This window comes from Paroedura picta, chromosome 1, assembly GCF_049243985.1.
Source record: "Paroedura picta isolate Pp20150507F chromosome 1, Ppicta_v3.0, whole genome shotgun sequence".
Lineage (NCBI taxonomy): Eukaryota > Metazoa > Chordata > Lepidosauria > Squamata > Gekkonidae > Paroedura > Paroedura picta.
Window position 1 is genome coordinate 26,492,984 of NC_135369.1, and position 17,917 is coordinate 26,510,900.

The 17,917-nt window shown below is 48.1% G+C and overlaps 2 protein-coding genes across 4 annotated transcripts in view; both read right to left on the reverse strand.

Moving 5' to 3' along the window:
• MPV17 (mitochondrial inner membrane protein MPV17) overlaps positions 1–7,236 on the reverse strand; it is a 28,529-nt gene extending 21,293 nt beyond the window's left edge. Inside the window, exons 1-2 of one of the 3 annotated variants that reach the window (XM_077330170.1) lie at positions 6,884–7,236; positions 5,222–5,310 (exon numbers count right to left, since the gene is read on the reverse strand). In XM_077330170.1, coding sequence (XP_077186285.1) covers positions 5,222–5,294 — 73 coding nt within the window. In that variant the 5' untranslated portion in view covers positions 5,295–5,310; positions 6,884–7,236. The other 2 variants (XM_077330179.1, XM_077330187.1) reach the window with 2 other exon arrangements.
• A 1,978-nt stretch (positions 7,237–9,214) lies between these two features.
• The window catches only part of CAD (carbamoyl-phosphate synthetase 2, aspartate transcarbamylase, and dihydroorotase), a 47,861-nt gene continuing 39,158 nt past the window's right edge, over positions 9,215–17,917 (reverse strand). The window contains exons 30-44 of the mRNA XM_077330203.1: positions 17,639–17,770; positions 16,845–17,046; positions 16,402–16,592; positions 15,195–15,335; positions 14,967–15,059; positions 14,616–14,757; positions 14,456–14,500; positions 13,113–13,267; positions 12,932–13,006; positions 12,613–12,825; positions 11,849–11,974; positions 11,519–11,674; positions 11,336–11,437; positions 10,984–11,078; positions 9,215–9,950 (exon numbers count right to left, since the gene is read on the reverse strand). Of these exons, the coding sequence (XP_077186318.1) occupies positions 9,848–9,950; positions 10,984–11,078; positions 11,336–11,437; positions 11,519–11,674; positions 11,849–11,974; positions 12,613–12,825; positions 12,932–13,006; positions 13,113–13,267; positions 14,456–14,500; positions 14,616–14,757; positions 14,967–15,059; positions 15,195–15,335; positions 16,402–16,592; positions 16,845–17,046; positions 17,639–17,770 (1,971 nt within the window). The 3' untranslated portion in view covers positions 9,215–9,847. The remainder of the gene's footprint in view (positions 9,951–10,983; positions 11,079–11,335; positions 11,438–11,518; positions 11,675–11,848; positions 11,975–12,612; positions 12,826–12,931; positions 13,007–13,112; positions 13,268–14,455; positions 14,501–14,615; positions 14,758–14,966; positions 15,060–15,194; positions 15,336–16,401; positions 16,593–16,844; positions 17,047–17,638; positions 17,771–17,917) is intronic.

Genomic DNA, 17,917 nt, shown 5'->3' on the forward strand with positions numbered 1-17,917 from the left:
TTGAGGCAGGTAGGCGGCTAGTTGGTGCTGTGCAAATTGTGGCCTGGAGCCAGCAAGCGCAGCCAGCATTCCCACCTCATCCCACCCTCGCCCAAGGAAGCAGCAAATGGCAACCCTTTTAGAGAGATTAAAACTCCGACAGCTTAACTGAGCCCCTAGGGACAGCTTAAGAGCCAGTGTGCAGCCATGCGTACAATGCTGGACTTAGGACAAGGGCTGAGGCTCAGTGGCAGAGCCCCTGCTTGGCATCCAGATAGTACCTGGTTCAATCCCCAGCACCTCCAGTTAAAGGGGTCAGGTAGGAGGAGAAGTGAAAGACCTCATCCTGAGACCCTAGAGCAGGGGTAGTCAAACTGCGGCCCTCCAGATGTCCATGGACTAAAATTCATGGACATCTGGAGGACCACAGGTTGACTACCCCTGCCCTACAGCACTGCTGAGAGATGGAATGGATCATGCTGACCCTGACAGACCAATCTTCTGGATGAGTACAGGGGAAATTTTTGTGCGTTCATATGACTGTCACCCTCACTCATCCACATACTCTCCGGTAACCTTGGAGCTGTTGTGACCACTTAGCCTAGCCTAGCCTAGTTCACAGGGTTGTTGTGAGAATATAACAGAAGCACCTTCTGTGTGCTGCCCTGTTGAGCTCCTCAGAGAAGGAGGTGAGATGCAAACCTAATAAAGAAACACAAGCCTTCAGAGGTCTCTGGAATCCACATTAAAGTTTTAAGACATCTCAAGCTATTTTTTAAATACTGGGGCTACGAGTTTCTGATTAATGAGGACTTCTCCAAGCAGATCATGGTCAGGATTCTAGGAGAGGCTGCATAGCCCTTCACAGTCTACCAGCACTTCTCCATGCCCTGGTGCAGAAATCAGAACAGCAGCATGCCAGACTTAGACCGTTTACGCACCGGAGGTTTCATGCCGGGCTGTAGGCTGGAGTTTTAGTCACGGCAGGTTGCCTCACCTCTTCCTGCACCCACAAGGGGGAGCATTTGGCCTGGTGCACCTCATCCACCCCGATTTGTGTTCCTGCATGGGAGCTGGGGCATTGAAGTTCCCAGAGCATAAATGGTCTTAGAGTTTCCTAAGCGGGCTCTAGGCTAGTGGTTCTCAACCTGGGGGTCAAATGACCCTTTCACAGAGGTCGTGGCAGGGCATCTTGGCCAGGGGGGGCGCCATCCACACAACAGCCTTGCAAGGTAGATCGAGATAGAATGTTCATCTGTCTGGAGCAGTGGAAAAGAGCGAGATCGGCATGGTGGGACAAGAGGCAGAGCCGAACTGAGAAACACCGGAAAAAAACCCAATTTATATACAATCCTGAACAATGGATCTTCACGCCATTGGTCAGTTTTGGTTTAATTTCTGTGAAAGAACACTTGCATAATTTTATGGTTGGGGGGTCACCACAACATGAGGAACCGTATTAAAGGGTCACGGCATTAGGAAGGTTGAGAACCGCTGCTCTAGGTACTCTACAAAACACAATCTTCATGCACCCCTTTCCCCTCTGCGATTGAAAGGAAACTGCACTGAAGCTAATTTTAAGAAGATGGTGGAGCCAGGTCATAGCTGAAGAGCCCAACCAGCTGTGGCTCAAGGAAGAAGAGGAGAGACAGCCGAGGCGGGAATGAACAAAAGTGGCCCATGTGACATCAGCTAGCAGCACTCTTGAATTCCCCACCACCCAGGTTATCAAAGGCTTGCATGGCCAGGAGTCCATAAAAGCAAGAGTCCAGGCCCCGAGGAAGACTCCTTCTTGCTGCTAGGTCAGCATCCATTGTATCTAAGGCACTTTGCAGTTCTCTTTATTTACACCCCACCTTTGTCACCAAGGCAGCTTACATCGGTCTCCTCTCGGCCATTTTATCCAGGCCCTGCAGTGACGCTGCCTGGGACCAGAAGAAGGTCTTGCAATGCAATGCAATTGTGGCTGTCTCGAGCATCTGGAACACATCCTGAACTCCGCTTCGGTCCAGACAGGCACTGCCGGTCTATGGAGGCTGTTTCCTGTGAAAGCCCTCCCTCTAGTGGAGACGCTGTGCAAGTGCACCATCTGCCCCGTCCGACTTCACGCTTAAAAAATGGAGAGTTGGGAAGCAGACGCAGTCCATAATCTCCCTGATGGACTGAAGTCTGCCACTGCAAGGGACGTCAACTGGGGCTGGCTTGGGATACACAGAAAAGGCAGATGCACAGTTAGCTTAAGAGGCGTCCTGCTGGTCAGACCAGTGGGTCATCTATTCCAGTGGTCCCCAACCTTTTTATCACCGGGGACTACTCAACGCCGGGGACCACTCACAGGGACCACTCAACGCCTTTTGCTGAGGCCTGGTGGGGGGGTAGTTTACTCCTCTACTCTCAACCACTGCCCTAACGCTCTCTGATCGTTATGGTAATGTTTAAACATCCCTTCAAAATAAGATACAGACACACCACAACAATGAAGTGTGTTGTAAAGGGCTGGGGGGGATGAAGTAAAGGGCCGGGGGGGGGGGGAGAAGGCATCCTTCGGGGCCCACCTCCAATTAGTCGAAGGACCACATATGGTCCGCAGCCCACAGGTTGCGGATTGCTAATCTATTCCATTCATCCTGTTCTGACACAGTGGCCAATGAGTTGCCCTGGAGGGCCAAAAAACAGGGCCCAGGGGCCCAGATTTCCCAATGATGTTGCCTCCTAGCAGTGGTATTCAGAAGCTCTGGACATGAAGGTTTACTGTAGTAATTAACTATAAAGTCCTAAACAGTCTAGGACATTTTTTTCCCATATGTGCAGGATGGCCTCCTGCCCTATATTCCCCCAAAGAGTTTAAGATAGAGTGAGCAGAACTTCCTCAGGAACCTTGCCCCATGGTGGCTGACTAATTAAAACACACAAAATAATCCAAACCTTCAAATCTACTGAAATCAACCCAAAACCCAAAATACATAAGGACAATAGTGCAGGGGTCCCCAACATGGTGCCTGTGGGTGACGTGGTACCCACCATGTGTTTTTAGAAAATGTGTGGAGCTAGCAGGACTTCTGATCGGCCACTGAAGAGTTCACTGGCTGGGCAGATTAAAATAATATTGTTTCAGTGGCAGATGCCACCACAGTGTTAGTTCTCAGTATTTATTTATGGATTTATAATCCGCCTGCTCTTTGGCAACTCACAGTATATTACTTTTCATAGGTCAATATAATCTTTGTACAATGATTAAATAAGTTCAAATTAAAACAATAACATTAAAAGGTTTACCTTAAAATCTCATCTCTCCCTTTCCTTTGCACCTCAGCTTCCTAGATTTGTGATTCCTTCTCCTGCAGTAGACATGCTGTGACTAAATACCCATCCACCATGTGTCAGAATTCAAAAGGTGCCCCTGGGCTCAAAAAGGACAGAGACTCTTGCCCTAGAGCAGGGGCTGGCCAAACGGTGGCTCACCAGATGTCCATGGACAATTCCTATGAGATCTTGCCAGCATTGTGCTGGCAGGTTTCATGGGAATTGTAGTCCATGGACATCTGGAGACCCTTAGTTTGCCCCCCCCCCCCAAGTATATGTATTTTTTACTGTTCTTCACATTTTCCCTCCCATCCATTCTCCAAGGAACCCACCGTGGCATAAAAGTTTATTCCTTCCTCCACAGTAGCCACTCTACAACCTTGTGAGTCGCAGTGGATTGAGAGAGAGAGAACCCAGCAAGCTGCATCCCTAGGTTTCCCCATTATGTTTGATCCTATATTATATCATATTTCATCCTATATCAAATTGCTTCCCTATAGAAGGAAATGGAATATTCAGATTCATCCTCAAACTATTTTCCAGTTTGTTTCCAGACTTGGTAAATAGTGCTGGCTTTGATCTTTAAAGTCCTACAATTCCTGGCAGAAAATAGAGGAAGGCTTTTTGAGGCATTGTCTCCACACTCTGGAACTCCTACTGCAGGATTGGCTGATTCTTGAAAGACCTACCTTTTCTAGAAGATTAATGAGAATTGGTGTGGCGGGGGAGGGTCACTAGCAGGTATTTTACTGATTTTAAAAATGAATTTACTGTTTTAAATATAATTTTTACTTTATTTTAAGGGCTCTTATGATGGACGAGTCCTGCTCTGGCCTGCAGGCCTTGTTCCACCCTGCCTTCCAAGGCTCTCCCAACACCTGGAGAGGCTTTTATCTCTCTCCAGGAACTTGCCACCACTACCTGACATTTTTAAGAATTGCCTGCTGGGAGGGTCGACTCCCAGCTTCCCATCCTAGTTATGAGGCCTTGCTTCTGTGTCTCCCACTGCCCAACACCAGGTCATTATGGAGAGAGTTTACTGCCTTGGGAACCCCCAGAGCAAGAGGACTATCTACCTCCTCATTTTACAATAGCAAGTCCAAGACGGTGAAGGTCTATGTGCTACAGAGAACCACTACCAGGAACAAAAATTATGGAGTATTTATTAAGAATAAAATATTTCCAAACATACTATTAGCATTGCATCAGACTGAGCAAGGGATACAGAAAAGGATAAAGCACAACTCTTCTGTTCCTCCCTTTATACATGCTCTATCAGATGTTAAAATATAGGACAGGTACTTTAGCTTAGAATGTTACAGTTCACTACAGAGCTTCCATTACCTGAAGGGTATCTCAGGTGTAGGCTAGCAAAAGGCAATGGTCACCTCCTTCAACACTGTTAAGCACCCAACACAAAAGAGACTTCCTCCTTGTGCAAGAAGTTTCATCATATCTGTTTTTCCACCCACTTATCAAGTCATGCTGAGTCAAAGAAGATTTTCTGAAAGCCTTCAGAAGTTTCTTCCTGAAGTTCTTATACTCTTTAATACCTTCAAATCTCTGTTTCCTGTTTGAAGGGTGTGGGAGGAGACTGTACTATTCTACTGTCTGGACCTAGCCTTTCTTAAGAGATTGCTGAGGTGAGGTTGTTTCCTACCTATTCTCTGCTCAGAGAGGAAAACTTTTAAAAACGTTTTACTCACATCAGACTGCTACCTGCAAAACATGGTTTTGTCACAGCTTTTATGGAGTTTACTGAATGTCACTCTTTTGTAAACCATCTAGGGCATTTTTACTTCAAAGCTACTTAATAAAATAAGCGACTTACTTATTCCTGCCTTTTAAAGCAGGCCAGAATGAGGTTCAAGTGAAGATTTCAGGCCACAGGCCCATCTTACCCTCTCTAAAGCACAAACCAGTGAGACATTCTTCTTACCAGCTGTGAAGATCTGAACTTTCCAGGGATGCCGGGCCATCAATCTCTGGTAAGCTTTCCATAGGGTTGCCATGTTGCCTTACTGCAGCCTAGTGAGTGTTGAAAAGAAGAGTCAGGCATATAGACCATAAGCATGGTCCCAATGTTCCTTTTTAAGTGCACTGTTCCCCTGCCCCTATGTAGCTCCTGCAGGTTGACAGGCAGTAATTAAATAAAGTAAAGTTTATCCTAACAGGGAGATCAAGTGACAGGAAGCATCTCCTACATTCTTCTCATCAAGCCACTGCTATACCTGGGAGACGCATGTTCAAATCCCCACTTTGCCATTGAAGCTCACTGGATTATTTGCAGCCAGTGAACTCTCTCTTCTTAACCAATCTCACAGGGTTGCTGTTGTGATGATAAAATGGGAGGGGGTGACTATGTTGTATGCTTCTTAGAGACCCACTGGGAAGTGGCATATAAAGAAACAATTTGCCCTGTATTGTACAGCATCAGAAGCTGGCCCTACATATTCTGGGAATGGGAAGTTATTTTTCTCTGTCATTTTTACAACATGCTTTATACATCCACAGCTTTAATGCATTGGCTCTTGTTGTATTCAACGGGGGCTTGCTTCCAGACAAGCGAGGATTTCGCTACAGCCCTACAACTTTCCTGACCCCCCCACACCACTTAATAGCAAAGCTTTGGCCTAATCCTTGGACACACCAGTCCCAGCGCTACCTTCTGCAGCGCCCATAGAAACCACATCACTTGGATCTGTAAATGCTGGAATGCAATCCTCTGATTTACCTGGCAGCAAGCCCCCTGTGATTACTGTAGAAATCTCACAGAGTCAAAAAAATAAGGCAGCATAGAATCATAGAACCATAGAGTTGGAAGGGGCCATGCAGGCCATCTAGTCCAACCCCCTGCTCTACGCAGGATCTGCCCTAAGCAGCAAAGGAAGACCACAAGGTCAGAAAATGAAGTCTACCTTCAAACATTAGGTAGGCTTGCAGACACATGACACTGCTTGTTACTGAGTTACAGAATAGTAGCACAATCCTACCAGCACTTTCCTGGGTGCAAGCCCCATTAGGTAGACCTAAGGGCTCTGAGCAGACCAGGTGAGGACTGCTCTTGGGCTATGCAGGTCTTGTTTACTCTGCCAACAACAGCTCTTTTATGTTGCCTACTATTTGAAATAGTCTTTCAAAAACGAATTCAACAGGGTTTAGGTTTATTTTGCTATGGGCCAATACAGCCACCCACTTTTTTGTCTACCTGATTAGATATGCTGAGGGACCACACCTGGAACTTCTGCACGGATAGCAGATGCTCTACTAGTGAGCCAGGGGTCCCACAAGTAGCAGGTTTGTCCCTCTTCTCGTTGCAAAGGACCCCCATCGGGTAGGGTCAGCAAAATGCCTTGTGGGATCTGGAAGGAGTGCTTCAAGAGAGTAGATTTGCAGCTCTTCGCACCTGGCCCCGCCGACATAGAAGCGCGGCAAGAAAGACAGTGGAGAATGTGTTTGTGTTGCTGAACTTAGTCCCGCGCTGCCCTTTAGCCATGACGGCATCGCAACCCCAGGGAGGCTCCTGGCAAGCGGGCCCTTCTTGGCCATCTTTTCTAGTTGCACCAGAGAGCGAGGAGGGGGAGAGATTTGGAGGCCGCACCTGCAAAACGGAGCGAGCCCCCCGAGAGCTTCGGCCGCTTGCAACTCCCAGCTTCTCCAGTCAAAGACACGTTCTCTCTCCGGTCCTCACTGAGGGAGCACGCGCCGCGAAATTGCCACCCGCGCCGAGAAATGACGTAGGAATCGGCTATTGGTGCAAGCGCCGCTGTCGTCATCATCCAACAGTGGTCACATGGCAAAAGGGTTAACGGGATTGCCCGGGTGGAAACGCAATGGGGGCCAATTCAGCCGTGTCTTTGGCCGGGTTTTGCTCCCGCTGCGAGAACATGGAAGGACTTCGCGACTTCGTCCTTTGCGCCGCCTCTCCCCTGGAGCGGTCCCGCCCAGTGTTAACAAAGGAGCCGGACTCGTCCGAAGACAGATTGCAAAGGAAAATAAACTGGATCAAAATGTGAGTCCAAAGGCCAACCACGTTTTATTCAAGGTGTGAGCTTTCTGGTGCAGGCACTTTTGTTCCATTGTCTGGGGAGCGGCGGGTAACAAATCCAATAACAACAATACACACGAAAGCTCAGATCTTGAATAAAACTTTTGGTCTTAAAGGTGCCACTGGACTCTAAATTCGTTTTCCTATATTGATGTCCAAACTTAATGGCTGCGTTGAGTATAGTTAATCAAGTGTTCTAAAGAACACAAAACATTGTAGCAATTGGGGATTCTTTGGAAACAGATATGATATTAATAAAACATACCTCACATTAATGTTTCTGATGTTTTGCCTACTGGGAACTCTTCCCCTGGTTACTTTCACACCAATCCCCGCCCCCCCCCCCCCAAACCTCTGTAGAGTTAACTGCCATGAGCAAAGTCAGAGGAGCCCAGGGTGTCAGAATTTTCTTTCGGAATTACAGGTGATCTCGAGATTGCAGAGATCAATTCTCTGGGAGAAAACGGCAACTTTAGAGGGAAAACTGTATGGCAGCACATCTCGCTGAGTCTTTAGACTCTGCTCCCAAGTATCTTAGAGGTCTCCATCTTTGAGTTGGCAACTCAGAAATCCTCTGACTTAGATGCATGCCCCTGCATACCCTCCCTCTTTACAGAGCAAGGGAGTGCTGTAGCACAAGTGGCTACTCTCTGAAGATATCTTCTGGTCTGGTCACAGTGTTAAGCATACAGACAGTGGTATCAGAGTCTACATTCATGATTGAAAGGCCTGCCCCCCCAAATAAAAGAACCCATGCCCTTTTCTGACTGACCTAGGCAATCTTCCCAAGTCACCCTTGAATGTTCCTATGGCAACAGCTGTGGGAGGGTCATTTAAGTAGGAGAAGAGTTGGTTTTTATATGCTATTTTTCTCTACCAGGAGTCTGTAAGCAGTTTACAACCACCTTCCCTTTCCCCACAACAGACACCCTGTGAGGTAGGTGAGGCTGAGGGAGCCCTGATATTACTCCTTGGTCAGAACAGCTCTATCAGGGATGTGACGAGCTCAATGTCACCCAACTGGCTGCATGTGTAGAAGCAGAGAATCAAATGTGGCTTGTCAGATTAGAAGCCCAGGCTGGCTCCCCCCCTCCCCAGGACTCCTTCATTGGCAGCTGATGAAAGACTGTTGGGCCAGGTCATTCAAGGGCATATCCTCAGGAACAGTTTTAGGTAGTATAAATTCACAGGTGGTGTTTCAAGGTTGCTCTTTGGTCTCCTCTTTCCATATCGCTTGTTACCATTATTAGGGAAGACTGAACTGTAGGGCATTGGCACAACACACAGCAACCCACTTAGGGGCTGATTCAAGTAAGGCAAAAGTTATACACCATCTCTTCCAGTGCATGATGCTGGAGCACGGTGCGGGTGAGTTCTGCATTGGTTTCAGCTGTTCTGTGGATGTTGACTGTTTTTAAGATAAGTGCTGGAAAGACCACCTGGAAACTTGTTCCTTAACAGTATTGTTTTTGTGGGGAACCCAAAGGAACAGCTTTAGAGGAAACCTTCTCTCCCCCCCCCCCCCCCCGTTTGAGTAAACCCACCTTTTTACCAGAGGGAGCTGTGTTGGTTTGCAGTAGAAAAGCTAGATTTGAGTCTGGTAGCACCTTAGAGGCCAACAAGACTTTCACCATATGAATTTAAGGAGCTTTGACTTTCAAAAGCTCATATCCCTCATTTGAATCCAGGTGTCTGAAGTCCTAGTCCTCATCCACCATACTGGCTGTCATTCCCCCGCCCTTCAGTTTTTGAGGACAGGACTGAATTGGCCAAATATATGCTAGGACAAAAGCAGAAGTATTTTTTTGCTAAGACAAATCTTCCCTCTCTTACATACAAGCTGCTAGGGAACATCTCCCCAACCCCACATATAACAGAACTGGGTAGGTTTATGTTCATTTTATTTTTATTTAAAAAACAAAACAAGGGAAACATCTCAAGTCACGGTGTGTGTAGAAAAGTCACTGCATAGTGCAGGTCAGAACAGTCACACTGGGAAGTAGGTGGGAGGGGGGGGTCTGGAATCTCTGCCTGGAAAATAACCTCAAGGATGTTCCTCTGTTGCAGGAAGCACCACCTCAGGTATCCCATGAGTGGCATCTACATGGGGGGGGGGGGGAGAGAACTCAAGAGTATCAGTACCTAACCCAGAAAGAACAGAAGCTTTGGGAAGGAAGGGCAGAAAGAAATCCCTCCAGCATTGGGCCAGGAGCCAGCTCAGCCCAAAAGGGCAAGCAGAAAAAAGGCAAAGGAGCCAAGCATGCCTGAAGAGCCTCGTGCAAGCAGGGCAGTGGAAGATCAGAGCTGAAGAAATGGCTGAGAGTACAGCGATCCTACTTAAGCCTGCACTACCTCCAACCTTTCTGTGCTGGCAACAAGCTCTGCCCACCAAATAGCTCGCTTTGGTCTTTGGTGGAGTGAAATAGGCACAAGCCCAACAGCATGGCACCAACCAATGAGTGAGGTGAGAAAAGAGCCACGCTCTTGTGCCCCCGCATACAGGAGTACAGGCTCCCATCAATACCGGCCAAGCACCGTGGCCAGCAGTGCCATGCGGATGTACATTCCATTCTCTGCTTGCCGGAAATAGGCTGCCCGGGGGTCCGAATCCACCTCCATGCTGAAAAGAGATTTCAGGACAAAAGGTCAACAACCAGACAAGCATCGCTCATTGCTACCCCAGCAGTTCTATCAGTGTCTATAGCATGTCTAGTTTGCAGGGATGTTGGTGCGAGACAAAGAGGCCACACAATAAACAAAGCTGAGCATTCAGTGAGCAAGATTTCTTAGACCAGTTCTAACCCAAGTTGTAGGGGGACTGCTTTAAGGTGGGGGGGGGGGGGGAAACAAAATGTTCTTCCTGCACACTGGGAGAAGACATTTATGTCCTGCTTTCCTCCCGCTGTGGCAACCCAAAACAGCTTTCCAAAAGCATTCCCCTCTCCTCCATTTTATCCTCCCAAGATCCTCTGAGGTAGGCTAGGCTGAGAGACCAAGAAAGAGACTGGCCCAAGGTCACCAGGTGAGCTTCCATGGCAGCCTGGAGATTAGAACCACTTGTGTTTCTCAGATCCCTAGCTGCATACTCTAACCACAATACCCTGTTACTTAACTAACCAGCTTTGAGGTTCAGGATGGGCTTTAGTTACACAGCATGGGAATGAACTCAGAGACAGAAACACCAGAGTAGTGTGTGTATTTGTATGCTACTTGGTTTCCAACCTGATTTGGGAAAACCACTGATCTCTCCTTGCTCCCAGCAGCAAAAGAAAGAAAAAGAGAGAGGCAAAATTTTGCAGAAGGGGCCAGTCACAAGTAATGGTACACCTTGTAAATCTAGCAGCCCAAGGGCCCTCCTGGTGCTCCACCTGGGAGCTCAACTTCTGACCCGGAGCAACTCACAGGAAGCAGAAGCCAATCTTTACAAATGCCCAGAGAAAATGAGGATGCTCCCTCAGAGGAGACGCAACCCATGGTCACCGTCCTGCCTGTATCCCACAAGACCAAACTGTCCATATGAAGATGCTAACTGCCCCTACTTCCCAAGGGGATCCCTCCTGAGAGAGGAACCTATGCCAAGCTATGCCCCCATATCTGATAAGCTAGGGGATACACATTCATAGGATCTTAGGCGATGGCTGGCCCAGCCTCACCTGATCTCATTGACACGGGGCATCGGGTGCATCACCACCATCTTCTTCTTGGCTCTGGTCATGATGTGTGGGGTCAGGATGAACTGCCCGAAGCACTGTGGATGGAAAGAGAGAACTTCGGTGAATACAGCTATCCTCCCATCCCAGTAGGGATATCCTCCCATCCCAGACAGGAATCAGGGAGGCCCATGTGCTCAGTGAAGGCTTGGGGCGTTCCAAGATATTCATCCAAGGACACGACCCACACTGCAGGAGCCTCTGCAAGCTTCCAAAGGCTTCATCTGTAATCTATAACTATTTCTGAGGGGCCAATCATTCCGCTTCTTACTATAACTGGAGCCATTTAACTCACCGCCTCATACTCCTGGATGGAGGAAAAACGCTCCTTCTGGATGCGGGTCATGTAGAGCACATCGGTATCGGGAAGGGCCTCCTCAATGTTCTCAAATTCCTCCTAAGACCGGAAAGGAAGCTGTCAACAGTGAGGAAACTAAAAAGCCTGCATGGCAAGCTCTGACTTCTTCCTTGTCCTCACCTGCTTGATCCCTTTAGAGGCCACAAAATGGAAGACATCAGATGGCATGCGCAGGTTGCGTGGAGTGACATAGCGCAAGCTGACACGGTACTGGGTCAACAAGCAGGCCAAGGAATGGACTGTACGTCCATGCTTCAGGTCACCCACCATGGTTATCTGGGGAAGGAGAAGAGGCAGATGAGCACCTGGAGAACAACACCAGCCTCCAATCTGATGCCTTTCAAGGAAGGCCCTGAAATCTCCTACAGCATCTGGAGCTAAGTTAGGCTGGCCAAGAACACTATCTCCGAGTACAAACTTATAGTTCACAGCCTGCCACTGTATTCTTACCGTCATGCCGTTGACAGTGCCCAGTTCCTCACGGATGGTGAAGATGTCCAGCAGAGCTTGTGTTGGATGCTCCCCAACTCCATCGCCTGCATTTATCACAGGTTTGCGACAGTGCTTGGCAGCCAACTGGGGGGAGGGGAGGCAAGGGAGGGACACAGTGAGCCCCGTGAGGCAGAACAAAAAGAGAGAGAGCCAACTCTTCGTCATGGTTGCTACTTCTCTTTTGATTTGCATAGCCTTTGAAACCTCCCTTGAGTTAATATTGTCACAAGCCAGCAAGGAAGGGCAATATTATTCCCCATTTTACGTGAGCCTTTGGAATTCGGACACTGCATGGTAGACACAGCCACAAAACAGATGCCACAAAATGGCTGCCACAACTTAACTTTGGTCATAATTAGAATAGCCTTGTGTTGCAGTGGCAGTTGCTGCCAAAGCAATGTTTTTCAAAATCTGCACAGTCAATCAGCTCTCCCATGGCCAACAGCCCAACCTGGCCCTGCCCACTTCTTAAAAAAATACTTGGTGTACACCTGGAAAGGTATAAGTAGACACCACAGTGCCCACAAGCATCACCAGTGCTTCCTTTTATCAGTTTACGCAGATAAAATTGCCATCAAATATCACATTAATCTGACCCCAGTGCTGCACACTGTTGACTGGATGGTGCAGCCTCTGGTAGATAACGCTTTTTTAAAATCCAGGAATATTACACTGGAGAGCAAATCACAGCCTGTTGCCCAATGGAATTGCCCCAGCCTCACCTCCACGGCACCTGGCTGGGGATGTCTCAGCACGAGGACATCTGAGTAGCAGCTCATGGTCTGGACAGAGTCAGCCAGTGACTCTCCTTTCTGGCAGGACGAGGTGGCTTCAGAGAAGGTGAGCACGGAACCCCCCAGGCGGTACATGGCTGCAGCAAAGGAGCTGCTGGTGCGTGTGCTGGCCTCGTAGAACATGGAAGCCATCACTTTCCCCTGCAGAAACAGGCAAATTTAGTACTGTTGTTTCTTTCTTCTCTAGAGAGGCCAAGACACATTTCTTTAACCTTCTTCACACTCTGGCCTCCAGCTCCCTTCTCACCTTCAGGATGTCAATGCTGCGCTCCTTTTGCACCATCATGCGCAAGTTGTGTGCCACGTTGAACAGGTGAGACATCTACGGCAAAGAAAACAGGAGGGCACTCAGGGGTGGGATCTTTATAGCCAACATAACCCTCCCTGCCCAGAGATCCCCAAAACCATAGGGGTGGAAAGGCAAGTACCTGGTCCTTTGTGAACTGTTTGACCGACAACACATGCTGCCCAATGAGGGGGTGAAGCAGCGGTGAGGTCTGTGGGTGTGGCAGGCTCTGCGGGGATGTCTGCCTGGGTAAGGGGCCTGTAAGGTACAGCGAGCCGTCTTGGATCATGGCCAGGTCTGCATGAGGAAAGAAGAGCCCCATGAGGAGATGTGGGTGTTGCCTGCCTCCCATCCCTCCTTTGCTTCCCGCAGCTGAGGTGTCTCCAGCACACTCTGCAGGCTGCTTTTCAAGCCCTTCATCCTCAGCCAAAGTAACTCATAAGAAAGTGCCCACAATGGCGTATTCAAGTGAAAAACTATTGGCAGTCCTGTCTTGATGTAATGAAGTTCGGCTTTGGATCTGATTTCGCTTTTAACAACTGAGGCGCTTTGGCTTAGCTACATACCAAAGGTTCCCAATAGCCTGCACTGAATTGTTCTACATGATATTGCAGCTGCCAGAATCATACTCACAATGCACCAGAATCAGACTACTGTTCCAACCATTCACAAAAAATAGCCTAGAGACACATCAGTTGATTAGACGGACGGTATTAAGGAATGGGAATGATGCACAACTCACAGTAGTGATCTGGAGGCCAACAATGCTTAAAGGCATTTTATCTTGCCAAGTAGGAACATATATGAAGTTATGTTCAATCTTTCTTGTATCTATATTGTGCATTTTTACATAATAATTTTAAAATATGTAAAAATCAAAACACCAGTACTAGCAAAGAGAACCAGCTTGGTGCAGTGGTTAAGAGCGGCAGCTTCTAATCTGGTGATCTGGATTCGATTCCCCCACGCTTTTGTGCTAGTCACAGTCCTGATAGTGCTGTTCTCACAGAGCAGCCCTGTCAGAGCTCTCTCAATCCCATCTACCTTACCAGGTGTCTGTTATGGGGAGAGGAAGGTGATTGTAAGCCACATTGAGACTCCTTCAGGTAGTGAAAAGTGGTGTATAAAACCAACTCGTCTTCTTCTCTAAAGGGCAATCATATGTTTTCTTTAAAAAATGCTAGGACTGAACCCAGAAGCCACAAGTCAAGGACTCCCTGCCACACAGAGCCTGCCCCTTCTTCCTAAGCAGTCACTGTTTCACTCCAGTCCTCTCTCCTTCTAGCTATTCCCCATCCCATCAAGGGCTGCACATTCCAAAAGTACCAAATCCCCATGAGCCAAACTGGATTAAAACGAGGTCTAGAAGAGCAACTTCTTTCCACATGGCTGGTGGATTCTGATCACAGAACTGGAAAGGGAGGAGAAAACAAGGGATCTGAATTATTCCCAAAATTGAGAGGAGGAGCCAGAAGGAAAACTGACCAGGCTCAGTTGCTTTTTTGACAATCTTTTCCCTGAGGTCTTCAGCTGCAGGAAGAAGAAACAAGAATAACAGAGGTTAGGGGAGAAGAAAGAACAGCCCGCAAATACCACCAACCCTCCCTTCCCAAAATGCTCTTTGCCTGCTTCTCTCAAATATCACCTGGCAGCCCAGGGTCTGAGGCACGGTGGATGCGGGGTGGCAGATGAAAGCGAGCATCTCCCACTGGGCCTGCTCGGCGAGGACTTGATGCTCGGCTGCGCAAGGCTTCTGCTTGCACCGTAGGGCGAGGGCGCTCGGGCGTCTGCAAAAAAGGAGGTCTTCTTGGGACACAGAAAGGGGTGGGGCACCCACTCCTACATTTTAACATTTGCCCTCCATCCTGCATTTGCCCTCCAAAGTGCCTTCCTTGACCACATTGCTTGTTTGCTTCAACATCCTCTCTGTTGGGAGGAGGGCATAAGTCTTCCCCACATCCTGAGAGCGCCATTTGGGTATGGTGCCAGTGCTTACCTTCAGGATCTCCTTGGCTGGAGCTGGATGTGGAACCACCGTGCCTGTTGGCCATTTTCGTACATCCTGCCCGTAGCCTGGTGGTACAAGGACCTGCAAGACACAAAAATTATCACAGCGGGCAATTCTGTCAACCTGCTTCTGGAACCTTCTCAAGGACACCCAGTCCTTCCCTGGAGAGCCAAGCTGTTTGCCCTCCACCTCCTTCATCAGCATCTCTTTTCTTACCTGCCCATCAATGTAGGCCACCTCTCCACGCAGGATGACACGCCGGACTGTCCCCTTGACCCGCATCCCTTCAAACGGTGTCCACCGGGACTTGCTGAAGGTTGTGTAGGTAGGCACCAGCCACTCCTGCTCCAGATCCACCTGCCAGGAAGAGCAGTTTCATCAAGAACTGGAGATACTGTCGTAGTACCTTTCATTTTTTAACTGGTGTTTTTTCTTCAATATGAAATAGCTAATGGATTTTAATTTTCATCCATTTTGATATATTATCAGTTATAAATTATTGTTTGATTTCTATAACACCCTCTCAACAAACCAGCTCAGGACAGTGTACAACATGTAAACATAGCAACACTAATGAAAACCATACAATAAAATGTTTAAACTAAAATTAAATTGTGCAAACAATGTCAACGTCAATCAGACAGATACTATATCCCTCTCCTCACTTAGAACAAGACTGTAGTTGGGAGGTGGCTTTGACTGGGGGGAGGGGCAGTAGATGAGGTGTGTGATGTGGGACACATAGTAATGATGAAAATAATAACATAGTGGCAAAATAGATTGGTTATAATAACTGAAGTAAAGATTATTGTACAGATTATGAGGAGGAGGATGTTGGGGAGAGCCTCTTCTTCCCTTGCTTGTTTAATATATTATGAAATCCAGAGCAAATTCTGAATAATTGTATGTATAAAATCCCTTTTCTGTGCCTCTCATATATTTCTATTACACTTTTATTTCTCTTTTTCAAAAAAAGAACTGCTGACACTGGCAAGGATGCCTGGGCAGGTGTGAGCTATGAGAACTTCACTGAAAAATTGTGCAACTGCACAGTATAGCCATGACCTTTGGCATGTGACCCCACAGCAGGAGGGGCTCCTGGATGTTCAGGCAACAACAGGAATGCAAGGGAAGGAAGCCAGCCAAGCTGTGACTGTAAGATGGCTCCTGATGTACCATTTCCAAGTCAAAAGAGTTTCATAAGACAGTTCCTCAGTATAGGCCTCAGGCCTACCCAGGCCATATATCTCAATTAGGCCTCAGGCCTACCCAGGCCATATACCTCAATGCAGGCCTCAAGCCTACCCTGGCCATATACCTAATTAGGCCTCAGGCCTACCCAGGCCATATACCTCAATGCAGGCCTCAAGCCTACCCTGGCCATATACCTCAATTAGGCCTCTGGCTTACCCAGGCCATATACCTCAATGTAGGTGTCCTCCTGCACAGGCAGTCCGAAGATGCGTCGGGGGTTCTCATAGAGGCGCTTGACAATATCTTCCACAGTGAGGCGTCCCTCAGACACAGCTGTCAGCAGGAGGGGCAGCATCGTCTCCAGTCCTGGGAAACCAGGAGGAGGGTCCTTCCCAAGCTTCTCCTCCAGTGTGTGTGGAGCTAGAAGGGAGAAGAGACACGTGGCAGAGAAGCAGCTCTCATTACAGCTCCTCCCTGCCCCTCTTAGCTATAGGCAGTGGGCATGATAGGCCCTTTATGGCACACTGCAACCCTGGACACATGAATGCATGAATGCACACAACACAGAGTAGAACCCCACAACATGAAAGGCTCAGGAAATCACTAGTGCCCACTGAAGGATGGAAGAACAACCCAATTGCTCTTTGACTCTGGCCCAGCCCTATACGTTACCATGGTCTGTGGCAAAACAGTCAATGGTGTCCAGGTTGTCCCAGAGTGCTTCCATGTCCTCACGGGTGCCCAGCATAGGCCGTACTTGGCCTCGGCCTTCCCCAATGCGCCCCAGGTCCTCCTGGCACAGGAAGAGGTGGTGAGGTGCCACCTCACACGTCACCTCAATGCCTTTTTGCTTGGCTGCCTTGATGATCAAGATCTATGGAAGAAAAAGAAAAGTTGGTTCTTATATGCTGCTTTTCTCTACCCGAAAGAGTCTCAAAGTGGCTTTGCTGTTCCTCCATGCACATTATGTGTGCACACGGGATTCACCTTGATCCTGCAATTTGGAACTTTAGTATGGGCCACCAAGTGAATGGAGTGAAAATTAACAGAAAGACAAACAAATAAAATGCAAACTTTATCTCATTAATGTGTCAGAAACTCTGCTTGTATAGGTTGAGGCACACTGGACAAGATTCATGAAGCCACTTAATACTGAGTCAGACCACTGGTCTATCATAGTACTGTCTGTTCTATCTGCCAATGATTCTCCAAGGAAGAGGTCTTTCACATTGTCTGCTACCTGAACCTGTTAACTTGAGATGCTGGAGACTGAAACTGAGACTTTCTTCATGTAAAGCAGCTTTTGTGCCCCAAAACACAGCCCCTGCCCAATCAGGAAGGGAAGATTCTTCCCAAAGCCAGCCACTGAGATTTCAGCACAAGAATCCCCTTCCCCACCACACTAGATCAAAGACCCCTCAACCATTTTTTTTAAATCCCTCCCTGCCCACAGCAAAGGCACTCACCTCCTCCTTGCGAGCCACATGGCAGATATGGACCGGGCGCTGATACAGCTGGGCAACCATCAGGATGGCAGCCACTGTTTGTTTCTCAGCATGTGCCACAATCGGAAGGTGTTTGGGCCATTTTTCAAAATGCTGGAGAGTTAGGGGAAGAGCAGAAGAAGAGGTCAAATACGGATTAATGTCACAGAAGTCCAGAAGAAAAGAACAGGCCTGCTGAAACCAACATAAGGTTATCACATTGGCCTTCCCTATCCAAGAGCTGCCATGAATAGGCAAGCA